The sequence below is a fragment of the Salminus brasiliensis genome, chromosome 13, assembly GCF_030463535.1.
Source record: "Salminus brasiliensis chromosome 13, fSalBra1.hap2, whole genome shotgun sequence".
NCBI classification, from domain to species: Eukaryota; Metazoa; Chordata; class Actinopteri; order Characiformes; family Bryconidae; genus Salminus; species Salminus brasiliensis.
This window is the reverse complement of record NC_132890.1, coordinates 275,953-299,233: the sequence shown is the minus strand read 5'-3', so window position 1 is coordinate 299,233 and position 23,281 is coordinate 275,953. Positions and strand designations below refer to the sequence as shown.

General features: G+C 43.1%; 2 protein-coding genes across 4 annotated transcripts in view; one reads left to right on the top strand and one right to left on the bottom strand.

Moving 5' to 3' along the window:
• The window catches only part of tspan4a (tetraspanin 4a), a 61,219-nt gene extending 56,673 nt beyond the window's left edge, over positions 1 to 4,546 (top strand). For 2 of the 3 annotated variants that reach the window (XM_072694710.1, XM_072694709.1), the window contains 3 exons: positions 172 to 303; positions 3,343 to 3,426; positions 3,544 to 4,546. In XM_072694710.1, the coding sequence (XP_072550811.1) occupies positions 172 to 303; positions 3,343 to 3,426; positions 3,544 to 3,612 (285 nt within the window). In that variant the 3' untranslated portion in view covers positions 3,613 to 4,546. The remainder of the gene's footprint in view (positions 1 to 171; positions 304 to 3,342; positions 3,427 to 3,543) is intronic. The other variant, XM_072694711.1, reaches the window with a different exon arrangement.
• Positions 4,547 to 7,180: 2,634 nt separating this feature from the next.
• Positions 7,181 to 18,433, bottom strand: ddb1 (damage-specific DNA binding protein 1). The gene is made up of 27 exons (XM_072695031.1): positions 18,266 to 18,433; positions 17,360 to 17,508; positions 16,642 to 16,758; positions 16,339 to 16,560; positions 16,106 to 16,220; positions 15,897 to 15,994; positions 15,637 to 15,795; positions 15,384 to 15,467; positions 15,170 to 15,286; positions 14,636 to 14,738; positions 13,985 to 14,060; positions 13,775 to 13,883; positions 13,438 to 13,616; positions 12,899 to 13,062; positions 12,026 to 12,133; positions 11,437 to 11,644; positions 10,917 to 11,012; positions 10,527 to 10,638; positions 10,099 to 10,222; positions 9,845 to 10,009; positions 9,654 to 9,748; positions 9,387 to 9,557; positions 9,130 to 9,239; positions 8,710 to 8,879; positions 8,055 to 8,157; positions 7,822 to 7,945; positions 7,181 to 7,669 (listed from the first exon to the last, which is right to left on the bottom strand). The coding sequence occupies exons 1-27, from the start codon at positions 18,324 to 18,326 to the stop codon at positions 7,586 to 7,588; spliced, it is 3,423 nt and encodes a 1,140-aa protein (XP_072551132.1). The 5' UTR covers positions 18,327 to 18,433; the 3' UTR covers positions 7,181 to 7,585.
• Between the last annotated feature and the right edge of the window lie 4,848 nt (positions 18,434 to 23,281).

Here is a 23,281-nt window from a genome sequence, read left to right as displayed (position 1 = left end):
GTCGTTTGTTGTTTGTTAGCAGCTGCAGAAACACAGTGCTCTGCAGTTCAGCTAGGGAGAGGAGCTGTTCTCAGTGTTGCTCTGGAGTAAATCTGTGGCTCTTCAGAAAGATCAAAATTCATATTTTCTACTTTCAGGGAAAAAAATCTCTTCTCTCTCTCTCTCTCTCAGTTCCGCTGCTGTGGAGTGACTAATCACACAGACTGGTTTGAGGTGTATAACGCCACTCGTGTGCCGGACTCCTGCTGTTTGGAATACAGTGATAACTGTGGCCTGGAAAACCCCGGCACATGGTGGACAGCAGTAAGTAAAAATGCGTAGTAAAGATCTCCACTTCCCAAACTCCTCCCTCTAACATCTAAAATCTTCACTCTGAGGAGAACATCCAGTTCAATCACTCATCAAAGTGACCATCACAGCGAGATATCAGATTTATATCACTTCTTCCCTGTGTAAGACAGGACAGGACAGTGAATACTATGGGAACCTAAACAGGAGCAAAGTCTGATGTCTGATCAATACTGAGGAATTTCTAGAACTGCAGTGAAACTTCTTCCAGCATCTGAGGACAGGGGACGGGTCAGTCCTTTCTTTTTAGATCATTTTAGCGTAAAAATACTCTCGAAACAAGAGTGATTGTTTACTTCATGTGTTTACATTAACATTCCTAGTGTTTATCTGCCATTCCTATGCAGAGCTCTTACATGTCAATCATGTTCCATAGGTAGGAGAACGTAGAGTAATAGCTTATTTAAGCTCAACATTAAACTGGGATTCAGATGTTGTGGTTTAATGGCTTGAGGTTCACTATATTAAGAGTAAGGCGGTATTTAAGATTCAGCCAGAAACATGCACGCATTGTGACGTCAGTGTTCGTCATTCACACGACATCCCTGAAAACCTCAAAAGTCCTCAAAAATCTCCTCCTTGAAGAGTGTTTTCAAAAAGCTTCATCACATACACATGCGTTCACACATACAGCCAACCAGTTACCACAGATTACTCCCTCACAGACAGATGATAAATACCTGATAAATACCTGGATGGCTCTGATTTTTACTTTCTGCACGTCTGAGTAAATGTAAATTGGTATTTATAAACACCGCTGACCTCTCTGCTGACCTCGGCCAAGCTCTTCAAACTGGTTATGGAACGGAGCTTGCACGCCTGCGTTGGCTCGGCCCCGGGCCTCTTTTTCAGCCATCTTGCTCTTCTGCTTTTCCGGCTCCACGCCTAAAGATGCAGTCAGTCGCCCTCCGAAGGACGGAGAGATGGAGGGATGGAGATGGAGGTAGAAATGGTGGGATGGAGATGGTGGTAGAGATGGTGGGATGGAGATGGAGGTAGAGATGGAGGGATGGAGATGGAGATGGAGGTAGAGATGGAGATGGAGGTAGAAATGGTGGGATGGAGATAGAGGGAGAGATGGTGGGATGGAGATGGAGGTAGAGATGGAGGGGTGGAGATGGATGTAGAAATGGTGGGATGGAGATGGAGGTAGAAATGGTGGGATGGAGATGGAGGTAGAGATGGAGGGATGGAGGTGGATGGTCTTTTTGGCCATTTTTAGCCGTGCTTGACTGTGGTTGACAGCACTATCGCGTCGAGGGCTGGAGCATGTTCCTCTGAGACACGTCTCCCAAAAAAACCGTCCATGTGATGGTGACATGTTCACTATTTCAGAAGATTAAATCAAAGCATCTTGAATAATTTAGATTAGCCATGACGCTGTCATAAGAGCTGGGGTACGTTAGCACAGCGTGTCCCAGAGCAGCTCTGAGCCGGAAATACACTCTCCTCTAGTCAGGGTTTGGAGTGCGAGTGCTTATGTAAAGCAGTGTCTCACTGATGAGGCTGCAGCGCTTGGGTTAGATCACAAATCGGCGGCTTTTGATTAGGAAAAAAACTCGACCCATCGTACATTTAAACACAGAAGGCTGTAAAATCACAACTGCCGGGGCCTCATTACTCTGAAAAACCCAAAATATGATCCTGTTGATTTACTGTAATTTATTATTGATCCCAAAAAGCCGTTCTTGTAGTGGTTTGTGTGGTTTAACTCGGCTGTTGTTGCCAGGCAACGTAGTGGTCAAAGAGGATTTCACGAACAACACAAGGGGTTTAATATTGGGCACCAGTGCAGATTTCAGCTGTGAGAGAGTGGCTCTTTAATCGGTTTCAGAAATGCTGATGTGAACAGGCTCATCCTGACAGAGTGCAGTTCACTGGGTAAAGCACAGGGGGCGATCGCTGCACGTTCCTGTTGGGTTAAATGAGTGTTCTTCCTTACATCGTCCACGTCACTGTCGCCCGGGGAAGACCGGAGGGATGTCTGCAGGGCCCAAGCTGACAGCCTGCGGACCAGCCCACTAACAAAACTGTTAAAACCAGCTCATCTGAAGCAGCCCAGCTTTCTCAGAACTAACTGCAGAGTAAGAACCGAAGAAACGAACTGAAAATGTTTAGTGATTATTTCACTAACCAGCGAATCCCACGACATCATCAAAACGTAGACGTACAGAGAGGGACCTCTGTGTTTCCTAAATAATTTGGGACAGATTTGTCCGACATGCTGACTCTGCATGAGCCATACCCAGCAAGGTCCTTCAACAGGTGGTTACAGGTCGTACTTGTTCGAGTGGGACAGTTCTCTCGTCTGCAGCAGCTCAGTTCAGATGAAGAGCAGAATGCAAAGAACTGAAGTGAGTGAACGAATGTTACTCAGGTGGCTGTTAACAAAAAAAAAAACCTTCACTCTGGTGGGTTTTTGCCAGTTGAGGATTTCAGGCCACAAGGCTGCTGCTGAGGCTTTTCTGAAGGCCAAACAGAGGGTGCGCATGAGCTCTGCTTTGATCGTCAGAATGAGAATCGGGACATCCTGTTGTCTCACAGGCACAGCTAATGACTACAGGACCACCTTCAGCGCATGATCTGGCGCTGTCACGTCCCACCGCCACAAACTGACAATGAACCCAATAGAGATCTGAGCAGATCGGATTTCTGTTAAATAGGTTCTAGAAAACAGTGTGATGTTTGATTCCTGTATAAACAGTGGATTACTACAGCGTATCAGTAAGCCATTAGACTGCAGAACCAGAATTCTCTGCATTTTCTGCAGCTCCGGCGTCCTGCTGGTTCAGATGTGAAAGATCACGCTTCTCAGAGACGCCCAGCCCTCCTCCATAACCATAGAGAAGCAATTCAACTCAGTTCTAAATTATTTCTATAGGCTGTTGCTTCTGCATGACCTGAGCTCCTCTAGGTCTCAGGAGTTTGTCCTGCTTGTATCATAAAGGTGATTGTGGAGTTCTGCTGTCTGTCTGTCTGTCTGTCTGTCCACAGCCGTGCTATGAGAGAGTGAAGGGCTGGCTGCAGGAGAACCTGGTGGCTCTGTGGATCTTTGCTCTGTGTGCAGCTCTGACTCAGGTAATCACTGCCTCATCACCAGCAGTCAGAGATCCCCACATTCATTACCCAATCATGCTGATCAGTAGACAGATCAATACTGAACTCAATAGCCTCTACCTGTGTGTGTTCGTTCAGATTTTAGGACTGGTGTTCTCCATGACTATGTTCTGTCAGGCAGTGAAGGTGGACACGTTCTATGCCTAGAGAACGACTCTCCATAGCAGAACCAAAAGGACAAAGAAGTGAATGATCTCAACACCACAGAAGACCGGAGCAGTCCTTTCCCTCTCCGCTCGCCCTCTCGTCCTCTCTCACCCCTTTTTAATCACATCTCACTCTGCCGGTCGTTCCTCCAGCCCTGCAGGGAGCTTCCTACCACGTTTTCTCTGCCAGGCCTACAGAGAACCTGCTGAGAGCGAAATGATGTTGAAGTGAAGCGAAGCAGAACACAGGGACTGATCTTTTTAGGTAGACCAGACTTCATTAATCGTATGAAAACTGTCATCATTCTGAGAGATGTCCTTCAGACCTGTGTCTCCACTGAGCCAGACAACGAGCCTAAAGACTGAGGAGAACCACCGTCCCCCAGGGTCCGGCTCAGAGTCAGCAGTGACCTGTTGAGCTATTAAATGCGTATCATTTGGTTTAAAACTCATATTTTTATTACAGCCACTTCTGTTCTTTCATAATGGATGTATCTCTTACAGCATGTAGAGCAGCAGTGAGGGCAGCAGACCACTCAACACTGACCCCTGCTGCCAGAAGAACAGACTTACAGTACAACACTTACATTTATGTGTTTAGAGGAGCTATTTATAGAAGACTGCAGACAATGCTTAAAAAACTGTAGACAAAAAAACCTGTAAACAAACTCAGCACAGAGAGTGAAGAGCAGGGGTTCTTTACACGTGAAATACAGACTTTACTGAAGCTGTGATGGACAGAATATATATATGTGTGTGTGTGTGTGTATATATATATATATATATATATATATATATATATATATATATATATATATATATATATATATATATATATAAATAAATACGAGAGAGAGAGATAGAGAATATATGTATATATCCGTAAATGTTGAAGAAAGAAAGAAAAAAAAAACTGAACATAAAACATGAATAAAGCTTTTACAGGTAAGGATGTATGTAGTCTGTATAAAACACACACACACACACACACACACACACACACACACACACGTTACATTACCAGAGCCCGGCCACCAAATCACAGTGTGTTGTGTTTATCTGCTGCACAGTACTGAATTTGTGAATGCAGTGATGTGATCTGCAGTGAGACGGGCAGTGAGCCATGATGTAATCTGGAGGATATTAAGGCCTAAAGCCTGCAGCCAGTCTAACGGAGGAAGCTCTGCAGAGTTTAACTGGAGCTCTGTGCTTCATTTCAGGCAGTTTTACTGAACTTTTGTCCCGAGCTGCTGAATCTGAACGTGGGCAGAGAACGATGTCCTGCAGATACAGCAATTCTTCTGCTCCACAGTGAGAACACACACACACACACACACACACGATTTGCATAAAAACAAATGAACCTTGGAAGGGGAGGGAGGGAGGGAGGGGGGTGCAGTGCTCAGTGCACCGTGGGAAATTGTTCAGGTTCATCCAGTCAAAGCCAGGACTGATATTTCTAGTTGAAAAATTCATGACTGTGGTGGCGACCAGCTCAGTGAAGCTGTACTGACTGAATACTGATGTGATGGGGAGGACGGACGGACGGATGCCATTTCTCAAAAATCTGTTTATCCTTTTTTCCCTCCATTTCTGTTTCCTTCACTGCTGTCTGGGCCAGCGCTCACTTCCTGCACTCACTCGATCAATAATGCATCCCCCCCCTGCTCTCTGCTTCCCTCACTGAATCAATAAAACATGCACTACCTGGGCTTCCCATCTGTGTGCACGAGAGTGTGCAAAGACAAGACAAGCACAGGTCACTTGTCGCTAAAGAACCCTCTGTTAATGAACTGGACTGTTGGGATACTCTAGAACAGGAGCATGCAGCCGGGTTCTGTCCAGCCTGGACATTCTGCTAACTGAAGGTTGTGTCAATCAGTCGATGGTCAGTTTTGTTTTTTTTTGCCACCGCTGCCCCACATAGCAGCAAAAACACAGACCCCGGACTGAAGTAATTCAGGGTCCAGCGTAGGTTAGCACCCTCTCTTCTGAGTTCTGCTCACCCTGCAACAAGTTCAGAACACAACTACGGTTAAAGATAAGCGTCTGGAATGATCCTGAGGTGAAAAACGTTTAGCAGCAGAAGCCAGAAATGAAGTCAGATTTCAGAAGACGAGAGAAAGAGCAGGGTAAGAGCAGAGTAGGAGCTACAGAGAAAACAGATGGTAATTGTAGCTGGAGAAGAAAAAAAGCAGAGCCTCAGACGCCCTTGTTCAACATCAGGACATGGTGTGTGTGTGTGTGTGTGTGTGTGTGTGTGTGTGTGGGGGAAAAAAAAAACAAGAACCGACCGCTGGCGGACACCGTGGGAAAGACAGGAGTCAGACCTAAATCCAGAGCCCAGTCCTCAGAGTAACTGAAGACCAACGGTGAGACCCTCTAAACCAGCAGAACTTTGCTCTGGATTAGAGCATCTGCTAAATGCCTCAAATGTAAATGTAGGAGAACCAAACCGATTTTCAACAAAAAGTACATCACTGCACCTGGAGAAGGTGAGTTCACAGGACGCTCTAATACTTACATAAGAAACAGAAGGTTGATGATGGGTCATTTAGTTTTTTGTTTAGTTTGAGCTAAGTGATGCATTAATGAGGTCAGTTATCAGAGGACAAACAGAAGGAGGTGCTTTAGGGCCAAGCTGACAGGTGGAGCTCTAGTGAACAGAACTTTCCGTAACAGCTGAAGCAAAAAGTGCAGCAGAAGCAAACTGGACAGACTGACGCAAGATTAACCTCCAATAAAGCACCTGCAGTTTAGTGGTCTTGGTAACCCTTTACCACGTGGCACTGTTCAGAACGCTACCTGAGCTTTTCATGACAACTGATCTATAAACATTCATAAAGGCCGACTCCAAACTCAACATCCCCCAGAACCCAGAGAGAGGTTTCCTTCAGCCAGCAACTCGACTTCTGCAAAGAACACTGTCCCATTCCCAGACATGGCTCCACCCTCCGAGACACCAGTCGGAGTTGAGGAATATGCAGTTATTGGAGACGGAATCAGGCTCTGGCCGCCACTCTGGAGACAAAGGCCAATCACGTTGCACAAAACAGGGTCATTCCTTACACCACCCAGCACAGCATCACTCCTCACACCATCCAGCACAGCATCACTCCTCACACCATCCAGCACAGCATCACTCCTCACACCATCCAGCACAGCATCACTCCTCACACCACCCAGCACAGCATCACTCCTCACACCATCCAGCGGTGTTTTTGACTAAAGACAAAATCATTCAGAGTAAAACTAAACACTTCCAGAGCTTAAATCAGGTCAGTGTTTCACACCCTACAGAAACAGTGTCTCCCTCTGCTGGCAATAAGAAGTTTTTTGTTAGGGTGTTTGTGTGTGTGTGTGTGTGTGTGTGGGGGGGGGGGGGGTAAGTATGCGTTCATTTAGGTTCACTTCATTCAGAGAGATTCATTTTAATTAGAGATTAAAAACCTTCAACTAATTCTTTGGTGAAAAATCTAATAGGACTGATCACTGCAGGTGCAGCGGGATCAGCCTGGCATCAATAACAGTAGAACAGCAAAAACGATCAAAGAAAGACGGAACAGAAGGAGGTTCTGAAGCAAGCTTTATTAAAAGGAAATATCGAGGAAACGTCACACAGACAAAACGTCACTGATAAAAGTCTACTGAAGCTCTCCGTCCTTCTGCCCCTCAGTGCATCCCAACCACCATCCTGCCTCCGCCTTAAAATTCAAACCACGCCTCTGACCATCAGACCTACCCTACATTTCTACATCGGCCTCGGTTCTGTGAAAGTGTGTGTGGATTTTTTTTAGGGCAGGAGACTCGAGAGGGGAGGAAGGTGGAGCTCAGACTTAAGGAGCAAAACATACAAAACAGACACACACACCCTCCCACTCCCACTCTCTCTCTCTCACACACACACACACAAGCTCGCTCACACCTGTTGGTTTATTTATATCTATGTACAGTAGCTGTTCAGACCAACAGAGTTAGTGGATCCTGGTGAGCTCCTCCACAATTTTAATCACTTCATCCACCGTGGCCTCACGCTTCATCCCACTGCCATCATCAATCTATAAAAACACACACACACACACACACGTCAGAATACTGCAGCACTCGTCAAGTACAGCTACAAATAGCAAAGCTGGACGCAGTGTGTTCCTCTCAGAGTATGAGCCGCACCAACAGTACAGTAGTTACAGCAGCGGAAGACCAGTAATACCTGTAGTGTGCTGACAACCTCCTGCATTTTCGCACGGCCCAGATCCAAAAAGCTCTCGATCAGATCTCCATCGATGAAACCTGTAGCCTGTTCAGTCTTCCGCTCCGTATTGAACGACCTCCAGGTGCGCAGAGTTAAGGAGTTTATAGTTCAGAGAGGCCCTCCACCAGCGTTCTGATGCATTTCATTGCAATAACAATGATCTCTCTCACTCTCTCTCTCACAAAGGATATAAGCTGTGCTCGATCTTGCCCACGCTCTTGATGACCTTATTAAGTCTATTCTGCAAATCCATGAGTAAACTGTACCAGCCTTCTGACAGAGACGTCACCAATCCTGCGCACACACACACACACACACACACACACAATTATTAATTAAAGAATTAATCCTTCCATTTTCCCAACTGCTGATACATAAAATATCAAAGTCTGTCTACTGAAAGAAGAGAACTCAAGAGACGCTCTACACACAGCGATCGCCTGGTGTGTTGGTCGGTGCGCTCATGTTTTCTTAACAGAACCTAGAGAGCAGGTCTGCACAATCCTGGACAAAACTGACGCTGCAGACGTTTGTTGTTCCGTGATTTATACTGCTATTAAAAGTCATTTCGAGATTTCTCCAGGTTCAGCAATCCAATGGGTCATGATATTAATAATGCACTCTATCAAAAACTGGAGTAAAATAAATTATGGGCAGATAGAATCTTAAAAACTGAAACTAGTCCCAATTAGCACAATTCTTTTGTATTAAAACGATGTTGTAGCTTAGTGTGTTTGATCTGCAGGTCCTGCGATGTGACTATTGTGTGTGCACACACTGTGGGTTTGACAATGATACAGACCCTACTAAAGTGTAATGTGTGGCGTAGAGGGAGAGTCTACTTACCGATCATGCCATTAACTGTGCCGAAGAGCACAGAACCCTGGGTAGGTGTGGAACTCTCCCCAAGGTTCTGCAGGACTAGAGAACCATGACAGAACACATTCACAAACTCGCCCAAGTGGAACACACCCACCTCCTGTAAATGCTGTCTCTCCTCATCTGTGGTGGCAGCACTGAAAAACAAAGGCAGAACAGAGAGCAAGACTGAGATTAAGTCCTTCAGACCATCTTACAGTCCCGAGGGGGGGGGATTTCACCGCTTACAAAGAGTTTATTAGAATGTTCTCCTTCAAGTTAATCTGGTACTACAATGTGTTCATGCAAGTTCTTCTCCTCAGGTCCAATACAAGCCCATTTGAAAGCTCTCCATGAACAGAGCAGAATCACAGCTGATCACCAAGATGTGGGCGGGACTTTTCTCACCTGTCTTTCTGGCAGACAAACAGATTAAAGGCATTTTCTGCTCCAAGGAAATTATCATCGTCCAAAATCTCCACAGCACTCATCCAGTTAGGATTGAAGTCTCGAGCAATCTGACCAGAACAAATACTGAATCATGTTCACGAACAAAAGCTTATTTTATAATACACTAACTGAATAATATAATATTAATAATTTTAGTTCAGTGTTCTGAACTAAAGAGCAGACTCTCTCTCCCTCATACACTCTGGATGACACACCTCCTCAAAGTTGCCCTCCATGGGTTTGTATGCCAGCAGCAGCACAGACCTCATCAGGTCTCCCACCAGTATGAAGTCTCCTTTGGTTTTCAGATACAAAGCCATGATGTTGTTATAGTGATTACACTCGGTCCTCAGCTCTTTCTCTGCGGTCCACTCATAAAGACGCACCTGTGCACAAGGACGTGAACAGGCCTTTAAAGCTGAACACACGCTCAGAAGAACAAAGTCTGAACTAATTAACACATACAAATTGAGCTCACTCACAGTGCTGTTGATGCTAGCCAATAACTTGCCATTGAACTCCACCATGGAGTACACAGCTCCCTTCACCTCCTTTTCAGCTACTGTCTGCAGTTTTCCTAGGAGTGATAGAAACACACAGTAATAAATTCTAATGTTTATACAACATAAAAAAACAAAGAAAAAATAAAGGAGTTACAGCAGAGCACGCTTACCGTCCGTGTAGTGGAAGACAATAATGCGGCCCTGCTTAGGCTCAGCTTCCTCTGGGTACACCATGGCTGTGCCTACAATGAAATAGACTGCAGGATCTTTGCCCAGCTTGCAGGACACCAGGCTCAGAGCATACTCACTAGGCAGGAACTGATGGGCATGAAGCACTAGAAGAGAAAGCAAGAGCGTTTATCAGCCTGTTCTTAAGCCTGCTGTCAGAGCGAGAACACGACAGAGTGTGTGCAAGAAATAACACCTTCAAAAGTGTGCTGATCCACCACGAGCAGGCTGTGCACCTCCACCTCCTCCCCAAAGGAGGTCTCATGAGGAGAGGTGCTGCTGGGGAAGAGCTTACTGGAGCTTACACTGCTGGACAGAGCCTGAGGAGAAAAGAGAAGCCTCAACAGGATCGCACGTATTAATTCACGACTGTATCTGAAGCTTTAAGCCGACGCATTGTGATGCGCTAATCTGGAGGAGACAACTCCGCTGCATTTATTTTAGAAAGCCAGAATTGATCAGGAATTAATCTTTTTTAAGAAACAATAAGAATTTGCTCATTTTGGTTCAATATACTTCTGGTAAAAAAAAACAAAAACAAACGTGTGTTTCTGTCTGTCTATTGTAAAAATAATTTAAGGAACCAAACAGTTGTTAATTAATAAGAGGGTGGAGCAGCTGTACCTGAGTGCTGGCGCTAGGACGTACAGGAGCTGTGGTCCCGCTGGCGTCCTGCATCTCCACTCTGCTGGACAGAACCCCGAAGCACTGAGACACTTCCTGATAGCAGATCCTCCTGAGGGCAGACAGAGGGAGTTTCAACATGAGGCTGTAATCAATCAAATGCAACTTGCAGTGAAGTAAGATCAGAGAGAGGAAAGCTTACTTATGCTTCTTTGAATTATTCAGTTTTAAAGCTTTAATCATACATAGCTGCAACTTCTAGGATTTAAATACTGTCACAAAAGTGCCTGAACATCACTGCACCCTGCAGCACCCTCCGCACCAGCAGTTAATCCAAAAGGGGCTTAAAGCAAGACAAAGATATAAAAAGTAGTGGTACAGTAGACTCACTTGGGTGATTCATAGAGAGGGACAGTGCGAATGTGGAGTTTTTGGATCTCATCAATGGTGCCAATGGTCAGAGTGCTGTTATTGGCCAAAGCCAAGCTGCAACACAGATGAAAACCATACTGAACAACAGGCATTTCATAAGTCCAAAAAATATATATAAATAAAATTATATTATATATACACATACTGCATTTTGCAAAGGTTCTGCCAACTGTTTACACAAAGCGATTTAAGCCCATTTCTCATTATAAAGGTACATAGCTGTCAGAACCACACCAGAATGCACACTATTACAAAACCCTGCATCTCCATTTGATTCTTCACTTTTAGATAAGATTAGAAAACCCTAGTTCTCTGTTACACTGTGACTCCATCACACTGGGATAAATGAAGTTTCCCCAAAGCGAGGAAGAAAAAAACAGCTTTACATAAAGATGCTTTTCCTTCTCCTGAGAAGTTCCACAAACGTAAATCTAAGGTTTTAATCTGACCTACAGTCACCCCACCTTCACTCACACACCTGTCAGGGTATCCCTCAGAGTTGAGAGGGCACATGTAGTTGACCTCTTTGAGGTTGACGTTTGAGAAAACTAGTTTGTGGTTGCTGGAGTAGATGACGGTGGGTCTGTCTGAGCAGGCGAACACGTTTGAGGTGGAAAGGGAGCGGAACGTCCGCAGCACTGTGGGCTGGGTGCCCAGCGTCACCTTCTTCCTCTCGCTTAGAACTCCTGTAGAACATGCACACACACACGCACCTTTGCGTCAGATTCAGCAGTGCTGCATAAATACCACATCTGTTTACTTTAAATGCCTGTAGCTCACAGCTCAACGTCTTCACACCTATAAATATTTATATTTTTTGCCCACATGATTTGAAGACCAGTTTAATTACCGATACTGATCCGACTGTACAAGAGTCCATCCTGATTTTTCCTTAAAACCATTTTCTTACCCAGAACTGCTGTCTCTTATTCGTTTCTGGACTTTTTGATTGTAAAACAGGTGACAGTCAAAGTTAGAGTCATGGGTGTAACAAGATTTCATGGTATATCAGAGCTTCATTCTGGGTAGAAGTTGGTGAATTGTGAGCTGTGTGCCGTTTCTCTAACCTGTCTGCAAGTCGAGGCCAAAGTAGAAGAGAGCGCCGTCTCCCAGAGCGCAGAGCAAATAATGGCTTCCTTCAAAAGTGGTCATCAGGATTGACCGTGGAATGATCTCTGACGGAGGAAGAGAATGTGTAAGTGACGATTAACCCCAGCCGGCATCTTTCTTTACTCAAAGTTTAAATAATGCAGGAGCACTGGCATTTCTGGGAAATTAAGAGTTCAGGTGCAGAAACAGTGTTGGGGGTCCATCGTTATAGTGTCTGTTTGGTCTTAACCCTCAGGTGTAACTCATTCTGACTCTGGTCTGCTGGACTCGTGGCCAATTTATTGTAAACAGAAAGTACTACTAGTAGAATGCTGCCAGTGTATCTTGTGTTCAAACAGCGTGAGCTTGGGGTTAAAAGAAAATGGGCAATTAAGACTGGCCACTTGGTTGTAAAGAAATTGGACATGGGAGCAAAATGAAGCATCAGTACATCCCTAAATAAAAGAAACGTTTAAAAAAAAAAAAAAACATACAAAAAAAGAAAAAAAAAAAAAAAACCCACCATTCAGTTTAACACAGAAATCATGGATTACACTTTAGTCTGGGAGACTAGGGTTAGGTTTTATTCATGACTGCAATTCAAGAAACTTTCTCAGGAAAAACCCTGATGCAGACATAATTTGTTTCGTATGTAAATATATTAAGTCTTGCTGCCAACTGCCCAACTTACCAATTAGGCTAAATCAACATGAGCAGAAAAGGGAGAAAGAAAAACCAGTAGGATTTTCTTCGGAACAATAGGAGTGTGTGTAATTACAGACTGTTAATGATCCCTGCAGTCCTCCACTCTCAACCCTTATTTTCTTTTTCCTGAAACGTTCTACCCTTACCTCCTCCCAGCATCTCCTTATGAAGAGGACTGAAGCAGGGCAGCCGGAGAACTCTGGCTGAGATATCTGTCCACAGACCTACAGCACACAGGCCGGACTCTCCGTTACTCTCACCCAGCGGAGTAATGTCCAGACAGGCCACCTCGTGTTCCATCTCTGTGGAACTGCACAACACAGAGGGAATCATATACAGGGATCGGACTACATCAGGGAAAATGACGCTATAAAGGACCAAGCGATGTCTGGCTTAATAAGTACAGATTCATTCTGTAGACAGAACCCAGCTGACCAGCTCCTTCTGCTTCTCTTCATTAGGAACAAACATCCCAGGGCTGTCCTTATTAGTTACACTACTGATTAAACAACTAACCAATGAATAATCAAGTACTGAACCAAAACAATAACCATACAGAACCTCTGAATCCAAAATGTGTTTTTACAAACGTAATTAAAGCAGAACATTTCAAAAGATTAGCGCTGCTTCAAAAGTAACATTTAATCAGATCATGACAGCCTTTAAACACTGTTGCTGTGCATACCTGATCTGTTTGAGCTCTCCACTGAGGATCTGCAGGTAGTACAGCACTCTGCCCACAGCCAGCACCACCTGGGTGGAGTTACAGGCAGCCACGCTGATGTTCCTACTCTGAGGCTCCTTCCACTCACTGACCAGAGCCTTACTGTCCTGCGTGACCAGCCGTACCGAACCTGAAGTGATCTACAGACAAACACCAACCCTTTAATTAGGAGAACACCCACCTTCTAATGTACTGCAGATACAGACAATATTCAATAAGGCGGCTTGGAGTTCTCACACTTAACCACAACCACTGTAAATAAACCAACTGAGCATCCTCAAATTTACACGTATATTACCTGAATTAGCTGCTGGTGAGCCACATTTCCACAGAAGAACGTCTGCTGATTATCCACAAACCCTGGAAGCTCAGTTTCTTCCACTTCCTCTCCACTCAGCATCAGCACCCTGAGCAGCATCAGGCACAGAACCATTACACACACACACACAAAATCAATAACCGAGACAACACACTGTTTACTCAGTATGGGTATAAAGACCGGTCTAACCTGGTCTGGCCAACAAAGGAAAGAACAAGCATGTCATCAGTATCTCTGCCGGCCTCAGAGCGAAGAGGCCACAGTCCTAAAAGACACACAAGAGTAAGAGAATGATGAGAATGGCAGTTCAATAATTCCAGCTGTCAATTCTGGATGTTTAACGCCAATAAACTCTAAATAAGACTCAGATACACTCATCTGACTAACTGTGTCACTACTGTGATTATGATTCCTTCAAAATAGGGAAAAACTGCAAAGCAGAATAACTACTTCGGAGGAGCCTGAAGCCTGAGGGAGAGGTAGGATTCACTGTGACGTGATTGAGTAAAATATATAACTACTAACACTCAAATCAAATCTAAAGAATCTTATGGTCTAAGGCAGTGTTTCTCAACCCTGGTCCTGGAGGCACACTGCCCTGCATGTTTTGGTGGACTCCCTGCAACTCTGAAAGGACTGGTAATGAGTGTTGGGAGCAGAGAAAGCACTAAAATGTGCAGGGCACGGTGCTTCAAGGACCAGGGTTGAGAGCGAAGAGTGAAAGCAGTTTCTTTTTAATGAAAGAAAAATGAATTCAATTTGTATAAACAAAACCTGATAACGCAGACGACACTGTGATGGTGTGTGCACATTTAAAAAATAAATGAATAAATAACCAACCTTTGATGCCAGGTAGGTCAATACTGGCGTGCTCGTGGATTCCTATTCCATTACGAATAATTCTCAGTGAGCCCTCCTTAAAGGCTCCTGAACAGGTCACCAGCTACAGCAAACGCACACAAACAAAACAGTCAATTCAGAAACCAGTGCCTGCATGACTACTTTCTGTTCAGCTAAATGATAAATGATGACACATAAATTATCTCTGACCAATCCATTAGTTAGCTCTTAAATCATCAGTCACTAATCGTCAGCGTTTCCATCTTTAGCTACTTCCCTAATTAACTCTGAAAAGGTTTTTTCTTCAGCTTCTTGGTTACAGCTGTATTTATAAAGCTTTTACAATCCAAAAAGTGCTTCAACAAAAAGAGCTGGGTAGATAAACCAGTGAAGAGAATGTGTGCGAGTGTGTGTGGGCATGGCTGACTTCAGCAAAGTACACATTTATATAAATGCACGAATTGTTCATTCTGTGTATGTTTATTGGGACACAGCTGTTCTCAGCATCATGTGGAGTCTGTGTGTGTCTCTCACCTGGCCTTGACCTTGTCGCTCCAGATCCACCACACACATGTCCACTATAGGGCCCAGGTTGGTGAACGTTTCCATTACTGCTACATACGAGCCCTGATCATTACTGTCCACGTTCAGCTACAGAGAGAGAGCGCGCGCGAGAGAGAGACTGCTAGAACAATCGTATTTCAACAAAATGGCAGAAGAGGTTATGGAACTATAACAAGAGACTGACCTTGACCAACTGAGAATCTCCAAGCCTAGACCCAACAAACACCACTCCATTATCCAGGTATGTAAGACACTCTGCAATGGAGGTCTGCAAGGAGAGCGCAAACACGAGAATGAAAATATTCAGATTTGAAGGTTCAAGACTAAATCATGAACACTATATAAAGACCAACCAGAGTCCAACAATTAATACACTAAATCTGAGGTAAGGTTTCGATCTGACAGCCACAATATACTGATTTTAAAGGAGCAGCCACCTCTCCCAGCAATTCCACTCGCAGGTCTTTGAGCACCATGGACCCGTCCATCAGCTCCTCTTTCTCCAGCAGCAGCATGAACAGTCTTCCATCCATGTCACCCAGCAGATAGCGAGAACCATTTGGGTCCACACGGTTATGACACACGATCGTGCTTTGCTACAGATATGCAGACACACACACTTAATCCAGCAGTCGCAACATCAGCAGAACGTAGAACACTAATTCTACTAATGTTATAGATGCTCAGGATGAATTACTTTGATAGTTGGAGGGGCGATGGCCAGGTATTTGTCTCCATTGTGGTAAGTAATGGATTCCTGGCCAATGATTATAGCTCCACCAAATGGCTCAGGAACTGAAACACACACAGACAGACACTCACATCAGCATCTGTACATGACACACAACACCAGTCTAAACACTACTTCTCCTTTGGTGCCCATCACTGGTTCCTTATCCTGTTTACCTGGGATGACCATCGATGCCTCTGCCTCCACATTTTCTTGTTTCCAAGGGCCTTTATTGAACTCCTTCTCCTTCAGGGAGACCTCGTACGTTTTCACATGCCTGCCCTGAGGGTCCTAATAGGAAGGAGACACTGAATAATGAACACACTAAGAACAGGATAAAGTTCTGTTCACTAGGAGCTCTTAGAAAATGTCTACTGGGCGTCACAGCGATGAACCCGACTTGATGTACCTGATATATGAAACACACAGTTGGGGCCTGGCAGCCGTAGAGGAAGTGAACATCTATAACCTGCAGCTCCTCCAGGCGGATGTTAAATGCTTTCAGTTCACGGTTGTCACGATCCAACGGGATAACTTTAAAGAGACCGTCGTAAAGCCGCAAGCCAATCATACGACACTCAGGGTCTACAATGCCTATTATGCCGGTCTCAGATGGACGACCAATCCGGTCCTGTAGAGAGCAGAGAAATCAAACATTATTTGAACAGTTTGCAGCTCGAACATCCTTAAACACTGAACCTGCCGTTCATACCTGGACGTTTCCATGGGCACGAGTGATGATGTCGATGCTGTCTCCGTTCTGCTTGTACTCCAGAATGCAGGCGTTGTACTTTGCAGTCAAAATGAACAGAAGGTCCTTACTCTCCCCCTATAAAGACATTTCACAACCTCTCATAGAACTTTTAGCAATCATGAGTCTCATAACAGAACAAAGCCTATAGTGCTGTGAAAAAGTATTTGCCCCCTTTCCAATTTATAAATGTTTTAGAGCATCCAACTACTTGCAATAAAACATATCAGGAGTAAACACTCAGCAGCGTTTAATTCCAGTTACTGAAGATAAAGATTCATTCAAAACCTATAATCACCCATGTGAAAAGGTAATTGCCCCCTCAGCTACTAAATCAACCAGTTTACCAAATACAGTTGAATCCACACCCAGGATGATCACTGCCAGACCTGCTGAACCTAAACTCCCCCTTTAAAACATGTGTGAAAATGATCATATCAAAGCTGTGTTGTTTAGCTTGTTTTATAATCAGATGATCTGAAACCCTCTCGTCTCTGGACTGTTTATCGAGTGTAACGTCCCTCATTTGATCATGACTGATTATTTTATACAGTCTTGTACAGTGCAGCGGCGCTGCTGTGGTTTCCACCACGATCCTGGAGGAACGGCATTGCGCTCCACTGTGCCCTTTATATGGTGAAAGCAACAAAGCCTCTTGACTTGACTCAGTCCAACTTACTTTGGGCCTGAAGAGCTCCATAACGGCGATCTTGCCGTACATCCCAACCTCCTTGACGGGCCGCAAACCCTCAGCAGTGACCACGTAGATCTCCAGTCGTGTGTTCTTTGCTATGAGCAGGTTCAGATCCTCTGCAGAAGTAAAGTGGCCTGTAGGTGCAGGAATGGAACAAGTGCGTTAGTATATGTATATATAAGTATATGTTAGTGCAGTACTGCACACCTACTTATCCATCTATTCTTATGTGCCCTCCACCTCATTAACAACCCTAAAGGTCAGCACCAACACCTGCTGTAGGCCGCTTTCCTAAAAGGTGAAAGGTCCTGACCTAGTCTCACAAAGCTGCACCGGGCCTGAATCTAACGAAGCAGCACATTAAGCTAATAGGGTTATTTATAGAGCTGTAAAAGTTCAGATTTATTACAGTGTATAAAAACCTAAAGCCTGGAACACTACACTGAAGACAGCCCGCTCCACCCGTCTGCTCCACCTGCCCGCTCCACCTTAAACCGCCGAGTGGAACTGCAGCGCCATTTAAGGTGGAGCAGACAATTCAAACCTCGCCAGGGTCAACGTTAGACAACGTTAGACGACGTTAGACGACGTTAGACGACGTTAGACGATCCTACGAGTGGAAATACCCCACGGACTGGTCATCACAGACCCAGCGTCCATTGATCCTGCAGACCGCGGAGTCTCCGCTAAGCTAACGCGGCTACAACCCGCTCAGCGAGGCCGTGCAGGCCGGCCGCTCTTACTCATCCTCACTCTGATATCAGTAAGAAGGTAAACGGTGTCAAAAAGGTCAGATTTGCGCTTCAGAGCGAACCGCAACAGGCCCGGTTCTGGAGCCCGACGGCGGCGGGAAGCGCAGCGACACGCAGCCGAGACCCTCTGCTCCCTCACCGGTGATGCAGGCGTTCACCGCCGTGGGCTTCTGCGCCGTCACCACGTAATTGTACGACATGGCGCTCAGAATCAGCAGGAGAACACCTCTAAAATAACGAAGATATAATCTGATTTAGCTTATCTGCTGTGGACGACCATGGGTGCACGCAGGAGCCCAGCAGCAAGTAAACAGCAGCAGCACTGCGCCCCCTGCAGCCCGGGAGGACTTATGGCTTTGGAGTTCAACACAGTACAAAGGCCTGTCTGTCTGTCTGTCTGTCTGTCTGTCTGTCTGTATATATACACACACATATACACCTTTATATTTATGAAGACAAGGAGACACGTGTCTAGTCCCTGTAGAGAAGTACTGTAGAGAGACTCTCTGGAGCAGATCAACATGACCCTATTGGCTTCATGCTGTTCTGTGCTCTGTCCACCCATTACTGCAGGGATGAGCTGGGGATGCCTTCCCTGGACAGTAGAGACACTTACTCCAACAAAAGAAGAAAAAACTATTTTTAATACCCTTGATTTCAGAAGAAACCATGAATGAGCAGGTGTCCCGGCAGAAGAGAGCAAGCTGAACAGAGGGGTTCACTGGAAGTCCTGATTATAGAGGACAGTACTGTTCCACCCTCTGTACCACATCAACCCCTGCAGTTCACGCCCTCTACACTGTGGGGCGCTATCAGCTCAGACACGTTGGATCCTGCTGCGCTCTGACTGTTTATGACACGGACTCCCTCCGGCTGCACTTTACACACTGAGCCACAAGATGGTGCTGGATTTCCACCCGTGTTGTTCACCACGGTGAAGATCTCTGCAGCTCTGTGCGTGCACACACACACACACACACACACACACACACACACACAGCATTATTACTCTCACTCCGAGGGACACAGGCCACAGGAGTAAAAGTATTCAGCTGTAATTACAATACAAAACAAATACTCAGAGTATTTTCCAGTGCTGATCTCAGAGCCTCTCAGATCTGAGTGAAATTATCTCAGTACAGGATCTAAATCCAGGAATCCTCTGTTAGAGTCAGAGAGCAGGGTCAGCGGTGGTGTGAGCTCTGGGACATTACTGAGAAACAGCACATGAATACACACCGATGTGTTATTAATGTGTTACACAGCGTACAGGTGTCTCTCCTGTCAGGAATGTCAGGAGTGAGAACAATTTCCCACTCAAAGTTTAAGCTTCATCATAAACGACGAAACCTCGTCTAAACACTCTGTAACTCTCCCCCGGGTCTGCAGGACCAGGTCAGTAAGGGTCAGCGGGTGGAGAGGGTCAGAGCACATGGTCTGAGAACACCACAGGGTGAGAGACTGCTGAAGACTTTCAGACTGGACCTACAGATGGTCAGTGCGCTCAGCAGGACCAGCAGAAAGCTGCTGTGATTCAGAAGATCCTGTAGATGTTTAGTTTAGCCCACATTACTGTGACTGAATCATTACATCATATAGTATATAGAATATATAAAATATTGATTCCACTGATGCAGTGCTACTGTAGGTCATTTTGGAGCATTTCTATTGGTGTATTCATCATGAAGTTCTGATACTGTATAAAGAGCAGCTGATAGATTCACATGATGGCAGATTTTACAGAGATTATGTGTTTCAACGTACTTTATGACAAAGATCCATAAATGTCCCTGATCTCTAAAGCAAGCTGATGAGCTGAAGAAGCTCCACAGTAATCAGAACATACACAGGATATCACCCCACTCTCAAAGAAGAGAGTTACAGAGGGGTCAACAGACATGACTCCGTAAACTCCGCATGTAGAGATGGAACTGATCAAATAAGTGGCCTAGACTGTCTGATCAGAAGAAAATACTGGATTGAACACCTAACATTCACCCACATTCACAAAAATTCACCTAATATACACTAACATTCACTAACATTCACCAACATTCACTAACATTCACCTAATATACACTAACATTCACTAACATTCCCCAACATTCACCTAATATACGCTAACATTCACTAACATTCACCAACATTCACTAACATTCACCTAATATACACTAACATTCACTAACATTCCCCAACATTCACTAACATTCACCTAATATACACTAACATTCACTAACATTCACCAACATTCACTAACATTCATCTAATATACACTAACATTCACTAACATTCCCCAACATTCACTAACATTCACCTAATATACACTAACATTCACCTAATATACACTAACATTCCCCAACATTCACTAACATTCACCTAATATACGCTAACATTCACTAACATTCCCCAACATTCACTAACATTCACCTAATATACACTAACATTCACCTAATATACACTAACATTCCCCAACATTCACTAACATTCACCTAATATACGCTAACATTCACCAACATTCACTAACATTCACCTAATATACACTAACATTCACCTAATATACACTAACATTCCCCAACATTCACTAACATTCACCTAATATACACTAACATTCACTAACATTCACCAACATTCACTAACATTCATCTAATATACACTAACATTCACTAACATTCACCAACATTCACTAACATTCACCTAATATACACTAACATTCACCTAATATACACTAACATTCCCCAACATTCACTAACATTCACCTAATATACACTAACATTCACTAACATTCACCAACATTCACTAACATTCATCTAATATACACTAACATTCACTAACATTCCCCAACATTCACTAACATTCACCTAATATACACTAACATTCACCTAATATACACTAACATTCCCCAACATTCACTAACATTCACCTAATATACGCTAACATTCACTAACATTCCCCAACATTCACTAACATTCACCTAATATACACTAACATTCACCTAATATACACTAACATTCCCCAACATTCACTAACATTCACCTAATATACGCTAACATTCACTAACATTCCCCAACATTCACTAACATTCACCTAATATACACTAACATTCCCCAACATTCACTAACATTCACCTAATATACGCTAACATTCACTAACATTCACCAACATTCACTAACATTCACCTAATATTCACTAACATTCACTAACATTCACCTAATATACACTAACATTCACCTAATATTCACTAACATTCACCAACATTCGCTCACTTTCATTAACATTCACCTAATATACACTAACATTCACCAACATTCACTAACATTCACCTAATATACACTAACATTCACCTAATATACACTAACATTCACCCACATTCACTAACATTCACCAACATTCACTAACATTCACTAACATTCACCTAATATACACTAACATTTACCTAATAAACACTCACATTCACCCACATTCACCAACATTCACTAACATTCACCTAATATACACTAACATTCACCCACATTCACCCACATTCACTAACATTCACTAACATTCACCTAATATACACTAACATTTACCTAATATACACTAACATTCACCCACATTCACTAACATTCACCTAATATACACTAACATTCACTAACATTCACCAACATTCACTAATATTCACCTAATATACACTAACATTCACCAACATTCACTAACATTCACCTAATATACACTAACATTTACCTAATATACACTAACATTCACCCACATTCACTAACATTCACCTAATATACACTAACATTCACTAACATTCACCAACATTCACTAATATTCACCTAATATACACTAACATTTACCTAATATACACTAACATTCACCAACATTCACTTAATATACACTAACATTCACCAACATTCACCCACTTTCACAAAACGTTCACCTAATATACACTAACATTCACCAACATTCACTTAATATACACTAACATTCACCAACATTCACTAACATTCACAAACATTCACCTAATATACACTAACATTCACTAACATTCACCTAATATACACTAACATTCACCCACATTCACTAACATTTACCTAATATACACTAACATTCACTTAATATACACTAAAATTCACTAATATACACTAAAATTCACTAACATTCACTAACATTCACCTAATATACACTAACATTCACCTACATTCACTAACATTTTCCTAATATACACTAACATTTACCCACATTTACTAACATTCACCTAATATACACTAACATTCACTAATATACACTAACATTCACTAACATTCACCCACATTCACTAACATTCACCTAATATACACTAACATTCACCCACATTCACTAACATTCACCTAATATACACTAACATTCACCCACATTTACTAACATTCACCTAATAAACACCAACATTCACTAATATACACTAACATTCACCTAAGATACACTAACATTCACTAACATTCACCTAAGATACACTAACATTCACTTAATATACACCAACATTCACTAACATTCACTTAATATACACTAACATTCACTTAATATACACCAACATTCACTTAATATACACCAACATTCACTAACATTCACTTAATATACACTAACATTCACTTAATATACACCAACATTCACTTAATATACACCAACATTCACTAACATTCACTTAATATACACTAACATTCACTTAATATACACCAACATTCACTTAATATACACCAACATTCACTAACATTCACTTAATATACACTAACATTCACTTAATATACACCAACATTCACTAAATATACACCAACATTCACTAACATTCACTTAATATACACTAACATTCACTTAATATACACCAACATTCACTTAATATACACCAACATTCACTAACATTCACTTAATATACACTAACATTCACTTAATATACACCAACATTCACTTAATATACACCAACATTCACTAACATTCACTTAATATACACCAACATTCACTTAATATACACCAACATTCACTAACATTCACTTAATATACACTAACATTCACTTAATATACACCAACATTCACTTAATATACACCAACATTCACTAACATTCACTTAATATACACTAACATTCACTTAATATACACCAACATTCACTTAATATACACCAACATTCACTTAATATACACCAACATT